The 17,437-nt window shown below is 41.0% G+C and overlaps 2 protein-coding genes across 2 annotated transcripts in view; one reads left to right on the top strand and one right to left on the bottom strand.

The window, feature by feature from the left end:
- nt5dc1 (5'-nucleotidase domain containing 1) overlaps positions 1-17,437 on the top strand; it is a 95,494-nt gene that overhangs the window by 3,972 nt on the left and 74,085 nt on the right. The window contains exons 3-6 of the mRNA XM_049591076.1: positions 2,306-2,377; positions 2,511-2,620; positions 2,743-2,822; positions 2,912-2,993. Of these exons, the coding sequence (XP_049447033.1) occupies positions 2,306-2,377; positions 2,511-2,620; positions 2,743-2,822; positions 2,912-2,993 (344 nt within the window). The remainder of the gene's footprint in view (positions 1-2,305; positions 2,378-2,510; positions 2,621-2,742; positions 2,823-2,911; positions 2,994-17,437) is intronic.
- Positions 2,983-9,437, bottom strand: col10a1b (collagen, type X, alpha 1b). The gene is made up of 3 exons (XM_049591074.1): positions 9,337-9,437; positions 8,717-8,849; positions 2,983-5,585 (listed from the first exon to the last, which is right to left on the bottom strand). Exons 2-3 carry the CDS (start codon positions 8,832-8,834, stop codon positions 3,730-3,732), a joined length of 1,974 nt encoding a protein of 657 aa, XP_049447031.1. The 5' UTR covers positions 8,835-8,849; positions 9,337-9,437; the 3' UTR covers positions 2,983-3,729.

Raw genomic sequence — 17,437 nt, forward strand, 5'->3', positions numbered from 1 at the left:
ATCACAGTCGGAAACACCCATCTTATGCCATCGAACAGGGGTGAAACCAATTTAGTTGCTTTGTGAAGTGTTTTCCAGACACAATCCCACTCTTCAGTTTCCAATGATATACCTCAGTCAGTTTTCCAGTTTATTTAAACTTCACTCCAGTTTTCTCTTGATGTTTTGTTCATCAGTTTGTATAATTTTGATGCAGTTTTATCTTTCTGTCTGACCATTAATTCTAGCTTTTGGTCAAATATGATCTTATTTGCCTTTATTTATATTAGAAAGACACCACAGAACCATGACTTTTATGATATAATTCTCTCGCAGCCAAATTCTAAACATCTGATCTCTTGTTTTGTCACCGCTTTTGAGACATCAGCATGTACCAATCATCTCAAGGATGCGTGGGCAGAAGAATTGGGTGTTCCACTGTCAGATGAACTATAGGAGGACGGCCTGGCCAGTGTACAGAACTGCTCCATTAACTCTAGATATTAATTAATTAAATTTAAGGTCTTACATGGGCTACATTACTCCAAAACTAAACTAAATTTTTGAATCAGTGTCTCCCATATGTGATAGATGTGGCAGTGCCAAAGGCTCACTCTCACACCTGTTCTGGCAGTGTCCCGTGCTCAGCAATTTTTGGTGTGACATATTTAATTGATTTTCTAAACAATATAGAAAATATTCAACCAGACTGCAATCTCACAATATTTGGCTCTTCAGACAGGACAACAGCTCTTCCTCCCAATCATAAGCAGGCTCTCAAAACAGGCATGGTTGCAGCCAAAAAATGAATACAGTTAAACTATAAACACACCCCCTTGTTTTAAAGGGTGGCTGATTCGCTTTAGTGAATTAAAGGAGCAGAATTCACAAAACTATTAGCAGATGATGTGGAAGCCATTTTTGGCATTACTTGATGAGACTTAAATGTACATCTTGTGAGTCATGCTGCTATGTTATATCATTTTTTTTCTGTGCAAACTCTCTCTTATCCTGATCTGAGCGATATTTTAGTATTCCTTCTCCTATGTTTCTCTTTTTGTTTGCTTGGTTGTTTTGTTTTTGTTATTTGTTTCTCGCACCCCTGACAATATTGCAGAGTGGAATTTCTCAGACTGTATTTGGTTGCTCCATGTATCCTCTGTCCTTTTTTTTGTTTTTTCGTGCAACAGTGTGCTGAGTGTCCATTCTGTATGTATTCTTTGTATTGCGAAAGGGTTAAAATAAAATAACAAAAAACAAACAAACTGATGATTGTTCAGTAGCGGAGCACTGGGAGAGTTATTGACTTTGATTGATCAGGTTCTGGAATATTTTCATAATGGAGCAAGAAAGGTGAATCAAAGGGTTATCAATATTCTTACATAGGAGACCATACATAGCCCTTGCAATGAGACCTTTTCTTTTAACATGTCTAAAACATCCTGTTCTGTCTATCTAAAATCAAAACCCTGTTTCAAAGGATATCTTGGGTTAAGTGCAATATAATACATAATACACCCATAGTACATGCATTCGGAAGGCATCTTGTTCATCAGAGAAGCTACTCTCTATCGAATCATGAGGTGCCTGGGGAGTCTTGCCCCTATGACAGAGGGATCTATGATATATTACATATGGTAAAAAGGCTTCTGAAGCAGTTATGTTTTATGTGAAAGAAGGTTATTTTATAGGTTGTCTCATAAATTTGTATGATTGAATTTTTGCTAATTCAAAGGTAGTGTAATGAAAGACTGAACGACTTTAAAACTGTTCAGTTATCTTTTATAATGAGGATATTTGTTTTGTTTGTTTCACTAGCACATTTCATTTTCATATTTACCAAACCATTCATGGAGCCCAGGTTCACAGAAGCATCTGTTTTGCCATTCTTTTATTCAGGATTTTCTTTCACTTTGTCCTTCGTGTGTACCTTACAGTCAAGTGGTTCTCAACCTTTTTGGCTTGTGAACCTTTGAAATGAAACAACGTTTGCTCGTGACCCTCACCACAGGTTGTGGTCTGTGTGAGGACATGAGTCGTGACAAGTTTAATCAAGGAATCATTTTTGCTTCTTGGACTGTGTCATCCAAAGTATAAAGACAAAAAGGTGAAGCTATCTAGTATTTTCAACAAAAGAAACATGATTTAGTGTCACAAGACAACCAACGGGATCCTTTGTACCCTGTTAAAATGTGGCAGTAGTGACTTCTGGAACATCTTCTGGAATGGCAGGAACAGAGTTGTCCATGCTGAGTACAGGACAGCAGTGATGGTCTGGATTCCTGTCTTTACACTATATTTCTAACATGCTGAATTTTGTGTCCAGTTTTAAAGGACTCGTGGTGGATCTGGAGGATGGAAACCTTGTGAAGCTGGCTGAAGATGGAACTGTCTTGCGGTATGTTCTTGCTACATAAATGTATTTGACGTGCTTCCCTAAACATGTCTTAAGTTCCTTTGTCAATGTATTCATTACTTTCACTGACCTTAAAAGAGAGATATTAGAAAAGTTTTATTCCTTGCTTGATCAGAGCGACACATGGAACCAACAACCTCAGCACAGAAGACATCATCAAACATTATGGTCCTAAAAGGGAGTGGAAGCACTTCAACAGTCTCAATACATCCTTCACAAGATCTGGTATGTTTACATCCATCCTGGCTGTATGCTGCTGGCTCTGATGTAGACTAATGTGCAGTATCTGGGATTCTTTCACCTCACCTGTCACTAGATTTCACTGACTTTTGTTTTGGTCTTTGCAGCAAAATACTATTTCTATGACAACTACTTTGATCTACCTGGGGCTCTCCTCTGTGGAAGAGTTGTGGACATGTTGCATAAGGTAATATTTGATTGGTTTTCAAATTAATGTTGAGATTTTCATTTAGATAAAACACATAAACTAAATTGTAACTTCATCTTTTTGTGAAGAGAGGAAATGAGGTGAACTCTGACTTTTGGAAAGACATGGTTGCTGCCATCGACCACAATTACAACACATCTGCGTTCAAAGGTAGGCCTTTAATTCCAAAGAAGCACACATTTAAGTTTAATGCTTATTTCTAACGTCTTCTTGTTAAGGACCCATGCTGTAAATACAGTAAGAACAACACGTACACACACAGTACACAGGATATTTTTCTTTTTCAAACTAGAACTTTTATTCTGTATTTTGGTCAGATAGTGGTAGATAACTTAACACATCCAATGGGACATAGTTATTTTGAAAAAACAAATGCAGTTTGAATTTCTCATTCTGTGTTGTTTTGCTGATCACAGTGCTTGTGAGAATGTGCTGATTTCTAATAACATATAGTACAACAGTTTTACGTGTCTTTTGTATATTACAGGAAAATTCTTAAACAACAGACATTAAAAAAACAAACACAAATAAAAGACGTGCTGTAAATGTTACAGGCAGTTGTAAAGCACCACTTAAGATATCTTCCAATATTGTTTCGTGTTTCTTATAATTGCAAAGGCACACACATGGTGAACTGGGGAAAGGGATCAATTTGAACCATAGATTTTAAATTTTCACTCAGAACTAATACCTTTGTCAGTCAAGTCATTCGTCAGCAAATTAAAGACTTTTATTTGTGTAGATTTGAATGAGGCAGTTGAACTTGTTAAAATTACAACCATGGATTTTGTAATCTACAATCTCAATTTGGAATTTTATAAACTGATCTATTTCTCTGAGTAGTTCAATGTTTGTAAGATTTTGAGGTTTATCTGGATTTGTGAAATCACGTTGCGACAATCAAGAACCCAGAGAAAGCACAGTGAACATTATCTGCTGCAAATATGCCATTACTGTCCTCATCAGGGACCTGGACAAAGACTCTGTCACCGGCATGTAGCATAAGCACAGTACTGCCTGACATCTGATCCAGGAAGCCCTTGTTGTACTCATCATAGGTGAAAATAACTGGCTCCTCATTTTTGTAGAGGGCCACCAATGCATTGGCACCATTGACATGCATATGATAGCTGAAGAAGTAGAGGCCTGGGATCTGGCAGGTAAACACACCACTGTGCTCGTCATAATGGCCCTCACCATTGTACAGAACCTGGTCGAACTGAACAGGTGTTGCAGCTGGGGGGTAGGCTCGGGTCAGCACAGCACTGAAGGCAGACATGGGGGCCTTTATCATCTCATGAGACATCACGAGCTCGTGGGACTTGATTGGCATGCTCTTCTCGTGGTGGTAGACAATCTCTCCTGGTGGGCCAGGTAGACCAGGAGGACCGGCAGGGCCTGGCTGACCATCTTGACCTCTGGGACCTGGAATTCCAGGTGGACCATGAGGACCAGAAACTCCCTTAGCTGTCAAGCCAGCTGGGCCAGGTGGGCCTGGAAGACCTGGGTGGCCCTTAAGTCCAGGGGGACCTGATGGACCAGGGGGACCAACTGGTCCCATGGGTCCTGGCCTTCCGTTCTCACCACTTTTCCCTGGTCCTCCTGCAGGGCCTGTGTGCCCTTTGGCTCCTGGGGCGCCATTTACACCTGGGAGTCCTGGGGCACCAGCATGGCCTTGACTACCCTTTTGACCCTGAGGACCATTATGGCCTGGAATTCCTGGAGGGCCTACTGCACCAGGGCTACCTGGTTTTCCAGTGAGACCATGAGCTCCCTGTTCACCCTTGGCTCCCCTTGGGCCAGGTGCACCTACCATACCAATGTCACCTTTGGGTCCTGCAGGGCCTCCCTCACCCTGGAATCCTCTTGCACCTTGTGGACCAGCTGGGCCAATAGGACCAGGAGCACCTGGCTGACCAGTATAACCAGTTGGGCCTGGCTCTCCTTTCTGACCAGTGGTTCCTGGAGTACCGGGGGCTCCTCTGCTACCTGGTATTCCAGGTTCACCCGTTTTGCCAACACCTGGCATGCCAGGGGAGCCTGGCTGACCTGCTGGACCCTGTGGACCTTTAGGACCCATAGGCCCAGGCATACCTGGGGTACCATTCTGGCCTGGTTTCCCTGTTGCTCCTACGCCTGGAGGCCCAGTGTGACCCTTTGGTCCTTGTGGACCCATTGGCCCTGGAGCGCCATCTCTTCCTGGTGAACCACCCTTGCCAGGTTCTCCAGGATAGCCAGTAGCACCAGGTATACCAGTTCCAGGTTTTCCAGGCATTCCAGATGGGCCCATTGGTCCAACTGCACCTGGTGGTCCTTGAACTCCAGGAACTCCAACACCTCTCTCTCCTTTAATGCCGGGAAGGCCAGGAATACCAGGGTGTCCCTTCAAACCTGGCTCTCCTCTTGGTCCCATTGCCCCAGGGATGCCAGCTGGTCCAGGTTTTCCGACAGCAGAAAGTCCAGCAGGTCCAGGTGTTCCAGGAGTACCAGGTGCACCTCTGGGACCCATTGCTCCAGTTGCGCCAGGTGCACCTCTCTCACCAGAGGCGCCAGGGATACCTGGTTTTCCAGGGCCACCTGGGCTACCGGGTTTACCTGCTTGAGAGTAGCCAGGGGGTCCAGGAGGTCCTGGTGGGCCTTTTTGTCCAGGGTGTCCAGTACCACTCTTTCCAGGAGGTCCCATTGGTCCCATTGGTCCTGGCTCACCTGGAGGACCTGGAGGACCTGGCTGGCCTGCAGGGGCTGGGGAATACATAAATACAGATACATGTGATGTAATTGTTCAGGTAATATGACCCACACATAGTTAAGTCTCAGTTATCTTTTCTAGATCAATTTGGTTCAGTATGTTATAACTGGATTTTGTGACCTGTGAGTCCTGTTAGTACTAAATCATGTTCTTTGATATAAAACCTGTACTTAACAGCATTCTATATGATGTAGGTGAAAATATAAAGTACACATAGAAGCATACAATGGTTGATACAGGCATTAAAAGTGTCCTCAGTTTTCCCGTAGAAGTTGAAACACTGAAAACTGTAAATATGATCAAGAAAATGGCTTCATTTTAAAGCATCTTCTGCCTTTTCGATGCATTACGTAAGATGTCCTCTTGGTCGTTGAATAACCCCAGGTTTGGCATACTACCCCATAACACCGCAACCTGACTCAAAACACTCCTCCCTATGATTGTAGGGTGGGTTGTGGGGACAGCACTCCTTTTTCCCAGGATAGTCTTCAGAGCAACACTGGTCTGAGGTGATGTTCTCACCATGTGTCTGCTGGCGTGGGACCTAACACACCAGCTCCGGTGCATTTCAGTTTAATTTGCCCACACTATACTGCACCCCTTAATTTCCTGCACTGCCCATGGCCCTGAATGTATAGTTAGTGGCCTGCAGCTTGTCGACATCACCCTGATGCATTTCCTGCCACAAAGTGTAGAGTTTTTGGGCAAGGTCATGTGAGTGCTTATATATGCACTACATTGGAGTATAATGTCAGTCTGTTGTTTTGCTGACAGTCATTGCTCGGTAATTTATGTTCCTCGACAAAATAAGAAAAACCCTACAAAACCAGCGTGTGGCAGCGGAGACACTGTTTTTTCCTTCTCGCTTTTTAATTATGATTTTATTTGACAGTAGTAAGAGATGACACGAAAAGAGAAGACAGAGAGATTGCGTATGACATGTGACAGAGTTCCTTGGCGGGACTCCAGGGAGGTCCTTGTGCCTTAACTCCCTGGCCAACAGGGCAACCAGTTGTTTGTCATGATGGCTTTATTTGTGAGGAATGAATAACAAAAAGAATCATGAATGTAGCCTTTTTATGTACTGCACTGGTCAGCTTAAAGCTAATTTACATAGCACAGTTAAACTAATTGATTAAGTTTTTAATTTTAATTTTGTTTAAAGTTACAATGGAAATCTTGTGTATATATCTGTATATGTATATCTATATATCTATGTATATATATCTGTATCTTTTTTTGTCTATATCTATATATATTGTGCTATCTATCTATCTATCTACCTACCTACCTAACAGGGCAGAAATGTACAAAGAGTCCAGGAACTATCCACAAAGAGCATCTCTGCATCTCTTACACTATAGCTATCACACTGCATTCCTATATACGCCATAACTCAGGATGTGTCCTTGCCTGTCAGAGATTCAAATCCAATAGTGTTGGCCTCTCTTTTGAAATGGTGTTTTCAGAAGCGCACGCTTTGACAGGGCTGTCATTTTCATAGCCACATGAGTCTGAGCCTGAAACCTCACAGAGCATATTTGTGCCAGAAGTGGACTTTTTGGCAGCCAGAAACACCACAGACTGGAGGTGATGATACTGACCACAGCAGCTGAACCACGTATGACCTGTTAACACTGCAAAGTACAAATATTCAGTGCAGCACCTGCGTCCAGTATTAATTTAGTTGCCTTCAATAAACGTCCCCTCAGTCAGAATCTTTATTCTGTCATTCTTTTCTTACTCATCCTTCACACTGAAAAAAAAAAACTGGCTTTGTTATGTCAGCTACAGAGTAAATTTGCCGTGGTTTGTTTGGTAGATTTACTGTTTGAACTTGGGAGGGCGTTTCTCCACACTCTGTTTTTCAGCAACTCATTATGTGGCGTGAATTTAATACCACAGAGCAGTTTGTTAGGGTGTGCCTGCAACGTGGTAACAACATCTGTTTTGGAGATTTGTCAAATTTGTGCTCTCATTGTCAACTTTCTGTTCTATGTTTATGTCAAGGGGCACAGTCAGACCACATCAAAACCTCCTCAAAAACAAGACTGGAGAAATAAATTCTCAACTGTCCAGTGCAGCATTTGAATCATTGTTTAGTTGGGGTATAAAATATAGTATTACACATCATCCTGGCAGTTACATCATGACCACTGCTTTGATTTTTTTTTTTTTTTTATGACACATGCGAAAAGCAACTGTTTCCTTCTTTAACTGTTATTTATCCAGCGCACAAGTGCTCTTTTGCAGCTATACCCCACCTCACAGTTATATACAGTCATACACATTCACAGCAGCTCAGCCAGGTCAACCACAGCCATCTGCTCTCGGCCAATGAGATGTTGTGTTGGACCTGCTGGGTGTGCACCTTGATGATAGTTAATGAGTAGGGGTGGTGTTGTGGCAGGAGCATTTACTGATGTGTATGAGCTAAGTTTGCCAGGCTGCACAAGAGGGGAACTTACAGAAAGGTCAGTAGTGCTATGATAATGATGATTGGCATAATGACTTGAATCTGCAGTTAATTAAGAAATGTGTCCTATTCATCAGGTACTTTAACTAATGCAGGAAGCTGCCATATTTCCAGGGTTCACATAGGTTATAAAGATTTTTCGATAAGTGGTTGAAATTAGATTTGAGATTTGGGTCAAAAGTGCAGTTATTTGCAAACTTAGTCTGTAACTCTACATTTCATTTGTGGATTGCTTTAGAATATCTTTAGATGCCTGCTTCCTTGCTTTTCAGCATCACAAGTTATAATTAAAAGTCTGTAAGCATATGTCCTATAAACTCCACCACAAGTGTGACTTAAAGCATCATTTGTTTTGCACATTCATTTACTTGTGTTTTAATTGTTGAATAAAAACGGATGGCTAATGGAGCTGATACAGTCTGAAAGCAGTTTCACAGTGCAGCCTGCAGTGATTGAAATGAACAATAGGCTTGGTTGGAGTCTAATTATTATACTAAACATAAGTAGATGCTATTCCTGCTTATTTACCCCAGCTGGATTTGTGTTAATTTCAGCATATCCCCTTAAAACTCTATTGTCATCATTACTCTTATTATAGTGAAAATATGGAGCCACCCTGGTGGGGAAAAAAAGAAATACGTGACTCACCATGACTCTTGACGGGGTAGGGAGTCTTGCTCACTTTTGGCACATTGTAGTACCTCTCAGGGGTGGCCTCAGCCAAAGCGAGGAGGACGAGGAGAACACTTGTTACCCTCAGGTCCATCTTGGGAAGCTAAACCTGCAAAGACAGAATCCACTGATGAGAAGAAGCATCATCGCTCTGTTTGTCTCTAATGAGAGTCAGCAAGCAAAAGAAGCAGCACCTGTGTTGCTGAACTTCACTGACACTTGACAGTGAAAGGAAAGTGCGGTACAGACTGTGCATCATTTAATCTAACAGTCAGAATGAGGTGATGAATGAGCTGCATATAAATGCTGCAATTCTTTATTTCTAAATCAACCAGATCATATTTTTCTATCAGTTTTGCTCTCCTGAAGTGACTGTGGAAAGTATCCGCTTTGAACACATCTTTTTTACTATGTCATCAAAGCTTGTTGCATCACAGGCATAAAATCTCCCCCAGTGTAAACTCAGCCACAGCACATGGCTCATTACACTTGCCATCCACGCTCCACCAGTCACCCTTTCCTCAGTGAGAGCCAGGCTGCAGTTGGGATTCCTCCCCATGCACTAACCTGAAATCAGAAAAAAAAAGCCACCTTACCGGGAAGGTTTACGCTCCAGAGAAACAGTGGGGGGGTCGGGATGCTGCTGTCCCGGCACTTCGCTGTTTATATCCTTAGTTGTGGAGACTGTCTGTCTGACAGCAGCTGCTGCTTCCCAGGGCACTGGGCTCAAGGTATTTATACCAAGCTGGTCTCCAGCATCTTGGAGGATCTACCTCGGGTGGAAGGCCCTCCCTGTTCTGATGTCATCTTTAATGACGGGTGCCATGTCCTGAGAGGGAGGACCGTCACTGTGAAGTGACAGGCCTCCCTCTCTCCTCCGTCTCCTCTCTCTTCATCTGGTGCTCTCCATCTGTATGGAGCAGCAGCAGCAAGGGGATTCCTGTCACATTCCCTTTGGATGACATTTTCATAAGTTAGCTTTTTGATTTATCTTGCTCGAGTGATCTGTAGTTAAATTTGTGGCACGTGGTTGTGCAGATCTTAAGTTAGCCTCCTTAATTGAGTCATACATACACATTTATCACTGTGTTTGCACTCTTTGACATATGAGTCAGGAGTGTTCAACTCCCTGTCTTGATGTCTTTTCTGAGCCTGAATTTACATTTTTAACTGCACAAACACAGGTGCTAAAAACATCCTGTTATTGACTGAGTGGCTTGTAACAGGGTGTTTTTCAGGAAAAGTAAAGACTGCGCAAACCTGACAGTATTTTCCTCCAGTCTGAAGACGCTATATTGGTGAGGCTGTGGTGGACTTCACGCACCAGACAGCTTTTTTACTGTCAGTTTTGTTTAATCTACAATCACACCCAGCTTTTAATGGATGCTGGAAAGTCGTGGCATATCTTGATCTGAAATTTCTGGGTCTGAAAGACAGACAGTGTTTGCTAATTTAGATGCATTAAACTCACCACTGCAAAAGCAAAACCATAATGCTGGCAGGTTTATGTCTGTATACACTCTCTGTGATTTTTACAGACTGGCATGTGGTTTGCTGGAGGGATCCACAGTGCAGCTATAAGACACATGGTGGCAGAAGTGAGGTTTTGTTCTGAGCTGCTACCTGCTTCATCCTCCGAGGAGCCTCTGCTCTGCAGTTCAGATTCAGTGAGCTGCAGCAGCAGTGGAACTTGGTACATAGCTGAAATTGTACTGGTCAGCTCACTGTGAATGTGTGCATACATGTTATCCACTGATCAATGTTTTAAAAGTCCTAGTACTGACTAACATGGGACAGATACATTGCTCTGGGGCATTCAGAGATCAGCTTCAGAATGTGTCCTCTTTTAGTAAGGTCACATAGTCACCCTGTTTTTAGCTTTGACAAAAACACCTTTGACAGGTCTGTACTGCAGTTTATTGTCACTAGTAGGGCTGCAACTAACAACTTTTTTGATAATCTATTAATCTGTTGATTATTTTTTTATTTTATTTTATTTTTTTAAAGATATGTTTTTGGGCATTTTTGCCTTTAATGGATAGGACAGTCAAGTGTGAAAGGGGGAGAGAGAGAGGGGGATGACATGCAGCAAAGGGCCACAGGTTGGACTCGAACCCAGGCCGCTGCAGCAACAGCCTTGTATATGGGGCGCCTGCTCTACCACTAAGCCACCGACGCCCCAATCTGTTTATTATTACTTTGATTAATTGATTATTAATCAAATAAAAAGAGATAACTTAATATTTCCAGCATTTCATGAAAAACAGAAAAAAACGGAAAGGTAGTCCTTGTCTTCTTGTACTATGTTCCTTCAAACAACTAGCACACAGCGAATGTGTGCTACATCGAGTAATACAGACATGCCACCAAAAAAAAAACAACTTTTTTTTTTTTTTTTTTTAAATAAATGGACATTTGTGATGCTGCATGCACTGAAAATAAAAGGGAAATGTAACTACGGTAATATATATTTGATCAGATATTGCTCATGTTTCTGCAATAAAGGATTGACTTAAGACTGTCTCAGATTAATAGCATGAAATATTCTCAAAAAAACTACATAACCTTATGCTATACTTTATTGTCTCTAAGCTAATTAGTATTAGCTAATTTCTCTGTCAATTTTTTTTTGTTTTCATGGAAAAACGCACAATTACAGGTGAATTTAAAAGCAAATGTAAGGCACATAGTTTTCGTCTCTCTCTCTTATGTCTGCTTTGTGATGGATCAGTACAGGCATTTGCTTTATCAGGGGTATCAGCTTTGTTGAACATTAGCTAGTGATGGCCATATGAAGCCTCAAGAAGCATCAATTCAGTGTGCTTTCAACTCAACCTTTTGTTGAACAAAAAGCGCCATCTAGTAGGCTCAGTAAATAAAGAAAATGCTTCATGAGGCTTCATTTGGCCATCACTAGCGTTAGCTTTAAAATAGCTTTATCAAGGGTGTTAGCTTTGTTGAGGAATGGCTTTAAAATAGCTTTAACAGGGGTGTTGGCTTTGTTGAGCCTAAGCTTTAAAATAACTTTTTTCAGGGGTGTTGACTTTGTTGAGTGTTAAAATAACTATCAGGAGGTATTAGCTTTGTTAGCTTTAGAATAGCTTTATTGGGGGCCACCATTTACATGAATCCTTCACAGAATGGAAAGAAAAAAGACAAAAGTGTATGTGTGTGTGTGTGTGTGTCTGCATCGGGCAGAACTCCACCATGCGCGATTCAGAGAGCAGAGGAGAATTGTGAACGCGCGACCATGTGGAGACAGAAATGACGTTGTGTAAATAAGATAATTAACATAAGGCTATTTAGTTTGTTTAATAAAAGGATAAGTTATAGACCAGTTCTATAGAAAGGGTAACCTTGAATGACTTCTGTTGTGATCTGGCGCTAAATAGAAAATAAAATAAAATTAAATAAAATTAACTTGACTTCAAGGGGAGGCAGGGGGTGCCGTTTGGGAGGCGGGGCGCCCCCTTAATATAATGGTAGGGGAAACACTGTCATTTCACATGCCTAATTATGACATTGTGGCAATAAGCTACAACCTTACTAATTTATTAGTTTGACAGCAATCTAAATTTATGATTAGAGAACAGAAACAAATCTTGTAAAATTATGCCCGAAAGGCATTAAAGGTACCCAGTTGAGCCTCTCATTGAATACACTGTGTGTATCCTTAAAGAACGACAGACATGTCATGTGCTTTTCCTTCCTTATGAAATATTTTCAGAGAAGATTTTTGGAATAATTGGGATCCTGCATTAAACCAATGTTTCCTTGCTTGCAGTCCTCTTCTGCCTTGCCTTGTTGGCGTATTGCTGCATCTCTTGGCATGGTAACACAACCACCTGTCAATCAGAGGAGTAGCATAAAACCATCGACAACCACCAGGACGGTTGCTTTACCCACATGCATTGGACCGTACATGGCCTAGCCATAGCCAGCAGCTGGTTAGCTTAGCACAAAGATTGAAAAGACGGGGAAACCGCTACTATTTCTTGGCGGGAAGCAGTGACCTCCTGGATCTCTTTTGGTTGCATGGCAGTAAAGCCAGAAATTTGTTAAGTGTTGTTAGAAAGGTCTATATTAATGTTACAGTCCTTCCTTAAAGCTTTTTGTACATTTACTGTTGTGAATGTTTTTGATGTTCATCCCAAATAGTAACTCAAGTACAAATATGTAAAATATGTAAAATATATGTAAAATAGTCACAGCCACTATTTGTATGGTGAAATGAATGCCATGTTTTTGCTGCTATACCCACATTCAGTCAAACATATCTCCAGCTCATAGACTGCAAAATCTTCTTCATATTTTTTTTTTATTATGTCTTCCCACTGGTGACAGCTGTGGCCAGAGGAATTATGTTCTGGGGTTGTTGTCCCATTGTTGTAAGTGTGATAGCTCAAGAAAGCCTTTAGAATTTCTTCAGATTTGGCACAGATGACTGTTTGGACACAAGGATAAACTAATTTGATTTTGTTGGTTAAAGGTCTAAGGTCAAGGTCACTGTGAACTCACGTCCATCTCAAGTGTGCTTTGAGGGATTTTCCTCAAATTTGGCACAAATGTCCACTTGGACTTAACGATGAACAGATTAGATTTGGGTGGTCAAAGGTCAAGATCATTGTCACATCACCTTTGTCTCATTCTTGCGACCGTGATATCATAAAAAGTACATGAGAGAGTTTTCTTAAATTTGGCACAAATGTCTACTTGGACTCAAGAATGAACTGATTAAATTTTGGTGGTCAAAGGTCAAGGTTGCTTTCATCTCGTGTCTGTCTTATTCTTGCGACCACAATATCTCAAAAACTCTATGAGTGAATTCCTCAACTTTGGCAGCAACGTCCACTTGGACTCAACTATGAACTGATTAGATTTTCATGGTCAGAAGTCAAGGTCACTGTGATTTGCTTATTCTCATAAACAATACTTTAAGTAGGCCTTCACGGAATTTCCTCAAATTTGACACAAATGTCCACCTGGACTCAAGAATTAACTAATCAGAATTTGGTTGTCAAAGGTCACTACAACCTCACAAAACATGTTATTTGCCATAACTCAAGATTTCATGTACTAATAATGACAAAAATGTAGAATAAAGTAAATAAAGTGATGATTTTCATGTCCTAAAGGTCATCTTCTCTGTGACATCAAAATGCCCTGCAATAACACTTTTCTGGCTATTATTCAACATCATAACTGAGGAACAGAAGGGGAAACATTTGGCCAGATACTGAATCGGTTACTCTAATCTTTGGTGTCCACCTCGAAACTGTGGTGATCGTTGGTGCTGGCGGGGGGAAGATGTGTGTTAAGTGTCACTGTTTTAGAATATGTAGCTTCTTTACAGCAACATCCATATTTGACACATTGTCTGCTGCCATGGCTACATATGACTCTGAATAGACATGGATGTAAACTGTAACTGCAGGTGATAGAATAAACATCCTACATTTATAAAATAGATCAACTTGTTTCAAAATAAGATGAATCCACTCGTCATAGCAGCAAAAGACAGAGATAAAGCAACAGTTAAAAACGAAATACATAATAAGATAATTGATAAAGCAGTGAAGTTTGAAAGCAGTCTTGAGGAATGTCTTGATGGCTGAATGTAAGATCAAATGTTGTTGGTTGCATTGCAAAAAGAATTCACATCATGATCGTCCTCAACCATACAACAGTCCTGATTGGTCAAGCCACTGTGTAATATATCTTTGGGTTTGGAGAACCTCTCTTCCCTTTGCCCATATCATTTAAACTGCCAACATCTCAGTAGCCGCAGATGAGTGCTCAGTGAGCCATGGGCATCTTTGGTAAACTCTTAGAATTAAATGACAGAGTAGTCTGGGGGTGGAGTCGACATTTAACAGCTTTCTAAGCTGCAGATATGCCACTGCATCTCATCATGAAAGTGGCTGCAACCGCAGTGAGGCAAGGCTGCTTTTTTATTTCATTTGGATCTTTATTTTTTTTTTTTTTTTTGGTGTGTCAGAATTAATGCCTCTCTATCTAAATTTGGCCACTGTGAGGTTTAATGTAAACGGCTACTTAGATTACTGGTTAAGGTTGTGCTGTGCACAGCAAAAGGCAGTCACAGTACATAAACATGTAATTAGGATGGGGAATGTACTGTATGGAAAGCACTACAGACTGAGCATGATATGGAGTTCTCCACAGGGTTTTCAGACACCTCCTGACAGCAGGGTGGGTGGCTCACTTAGCGCTGTATTTCTGGGAAGGGTCTGCTGTAACTATTGTTGTGCCCCTCTAAACATCTTAACACGCTGCTGCTGTGCTCCAGACGTGACCTAATGCTCCTTCAGTGGCTTTAATTAACTATACTGATGACAGAGGTTGTCCCCCAACATGCACAGCCTCTGTTTTCCACATTATCCTGAACAATGAGTATACCTAAGTCACATTTGTTTGTCTAAATAATCCTGAAGAAATGTGTTTTGCATCCTGGTCGTCCATGGAGATATCAAACGAAGCCTTTTATTTTCTGGTTTAAACAATGTTTTTCTAAACTTAGCTTCTTTTTTTTTTAGTGTTTTCAAGTTGTCCCAAATGGGTAAGAAAGGCTATTTAATTCTTTGACTGGGGCTGCTAGGGTACCAAAAAAAATCACTATTAATATGATCAAACCACAACAACAATACTTTTTCAAATACTTTACTTTGAGAATTAACCTAAATCCCACCCCTTTTTGTTCTGTGCTCCAATATCAGTTGAGAAAGCTTGGCACCGGCAGAACCTTGGTCAACTTTCCCCCGTCCTGTTTCGCTTAGATATGCTATGTGCAATCCTTGTCTATGTTGAAAAGTAAACCAAATTTTGAAGATAGTATGGTTGAAACAATGTATCCTCATACAATGGTTCATATGATATCCTAGGAAAATGCACACACAATGCTTCTTTGACTTCTTAAGAAATAGCGCCCCATGAATGATGTTAAATCCATAACATAAAGTTACCTAATTAACATAAAGTTACAGAGGTAAGGTTTAGACAAGTGAAGTGACTATGGTTAGGTGTTGAGAACACAGAAACATGGTGATGAGGACATACCTTAAAATGGCTCAGATTCACTTAAAGATCACATGGTTCTGGACGCCAGCCTCCTGGGGGAAAGTCTCTGGGGAAAGTCCTGTGTATATGACCCATCCACTGTCCCAAGCTGCCCTCTAAGTGGACAGCTCGGAACTGCTTCCTTCCTCTGTCAGTACATTGGTTACAAGATTGTGACCCTCCAAAATATGTGGGTTATAAACAAATTATCGGCTCATCATTACATGTCATGTGTGTGAATTTTGGTGCTTTACTTTCGTAGGAAAATGTACGGAAAACATCTTGGATTAATAGAAGGTAGCTGAGGGACTTAGAAAACGACACCAGACTGCCTGACTGTGTGGAAGGTGTTTATTCCATTCAAAACAAATTTTGTCCAATGTAAAGAGTGGATTAAGCTTTGCTGTAGACCTCACCATAAGCTTAACAACAACATTATGACCAAGGAAACCTCTTCAGAGTTAAAGTTACTATATAAAGTTACAGACTCCGGGGTTTTTCAGACCTAATTGTATTGTGGAGTTTTGCACAGCCACGACTGGATCTTTGCTCTCACACCACAAAAAAAATGTGATGGCACAACAGTCTCCTTCAGTACATTATTCTGTGCTTTCTTTTGATTTTCACATTGGCTAGTCATCCTGTTTAATTTGTCTACTGATTAATTCGGAACCGTTGAAACAAGTTGTAGGAAGCCTCTGCAAGTAATTGGTTGCTGGCAGACACTCTGTGCTGCAATAAAATGGTTAATCAGCAGTGCCGTGCACTGTAGAGCCGAATAGAATATAATGTCTATAGCCTTACTGTTGTGTACAGCCTCATAGACTGAGCTGAGTAGTGATGCGCGGGTCGACCCGTAACCCGCGGGACCTGCAAATGGACCTGCGGGTCGGGCAGCAGTGATCATCTGTTAAATCGGTCTGTAAATGATATTTTGACATTATTATTATAATCTATTAATCTATAATCTATTACTGTCATGGCATCCGAAGGTACTGATGCGTTGAACAGGTGACAGTCCGCGGTCGTTTTCGAAACACACTTGTGTCACGCACTCCAAAAGAAACGTGTTGAAACTTTAAACAATAATTTATTGTACAAAATGGGGGAAACAAACGTTGACAAAAACGGTTTCATAATTCATATTAAATTCAAAAGATAACAAAAAAACAGCTACAAGTTAGAGGGAATAGTGATAAAGTGGTAAAACTTGGCATTGATCCACAGCCTCAGACGGATCAAGCTCAGTTGGTAGGCTATACTATATTTTTACTAGGGATGCACCGAAATGAAAATTTGTGGCCGAAGCCGAATATTATTAAACGCTTGGCCGAATACCTGTGTAATATCATTGTTTAGTTTTTCATTAGTTTTTGCAGATGAACCCCCTCCAGATTAGTGTTGTCACGGTACCAAAATTGGGATCCACTGTGTGATACCAATGAAAATATCGTGGTTCTGAGTAGTATCACGATACCACAGCGAAAATGAGGCAGATGTGCCTTTTGTCATTTATGAAAAGATAAATCACTTTTCTATAATACATCAATGATATTTCAATGGAATAAATTACTTATTGACTTATTCATACTTCAAAAACAGCATCAATAAGTGATTAACATG

This window comes from Epinephelus fuscoguttatus, linkage group LG11, assembly GCF_011397635.1.
Source record: "Epinephelus fuscoguttatus linkage group LG11, E.fuscoguttatus.final_Chr_v1".
In the NCBI taxonomy this organism is placed as follows: Eukaryota; Metazoa; Chordata; class Actinopteri; order Perciformes; family Serranidae; genus Epinephelus; species Epinephelus fuscoguttatus.

What these genes read in the sequence shown, in the direction of transcription:
- col10a1b (XM_049591074.1), bottom strand. Translation starts at nt 8,834, where the DNA reads ATGGACCTGAGGGTAACAAGTGTTCTCCTCGTCCTCCTCGCTTTGGCT. An exon ending in CTACCCCGTCAAGAGTCATG is followed by an intron (nt 5,586 to 8,716) that starts GTGAGTCACGTA and finishes TGTATTCCCCAG; the next exon opens with CCCCTGCAGGCCAGCCAGGT.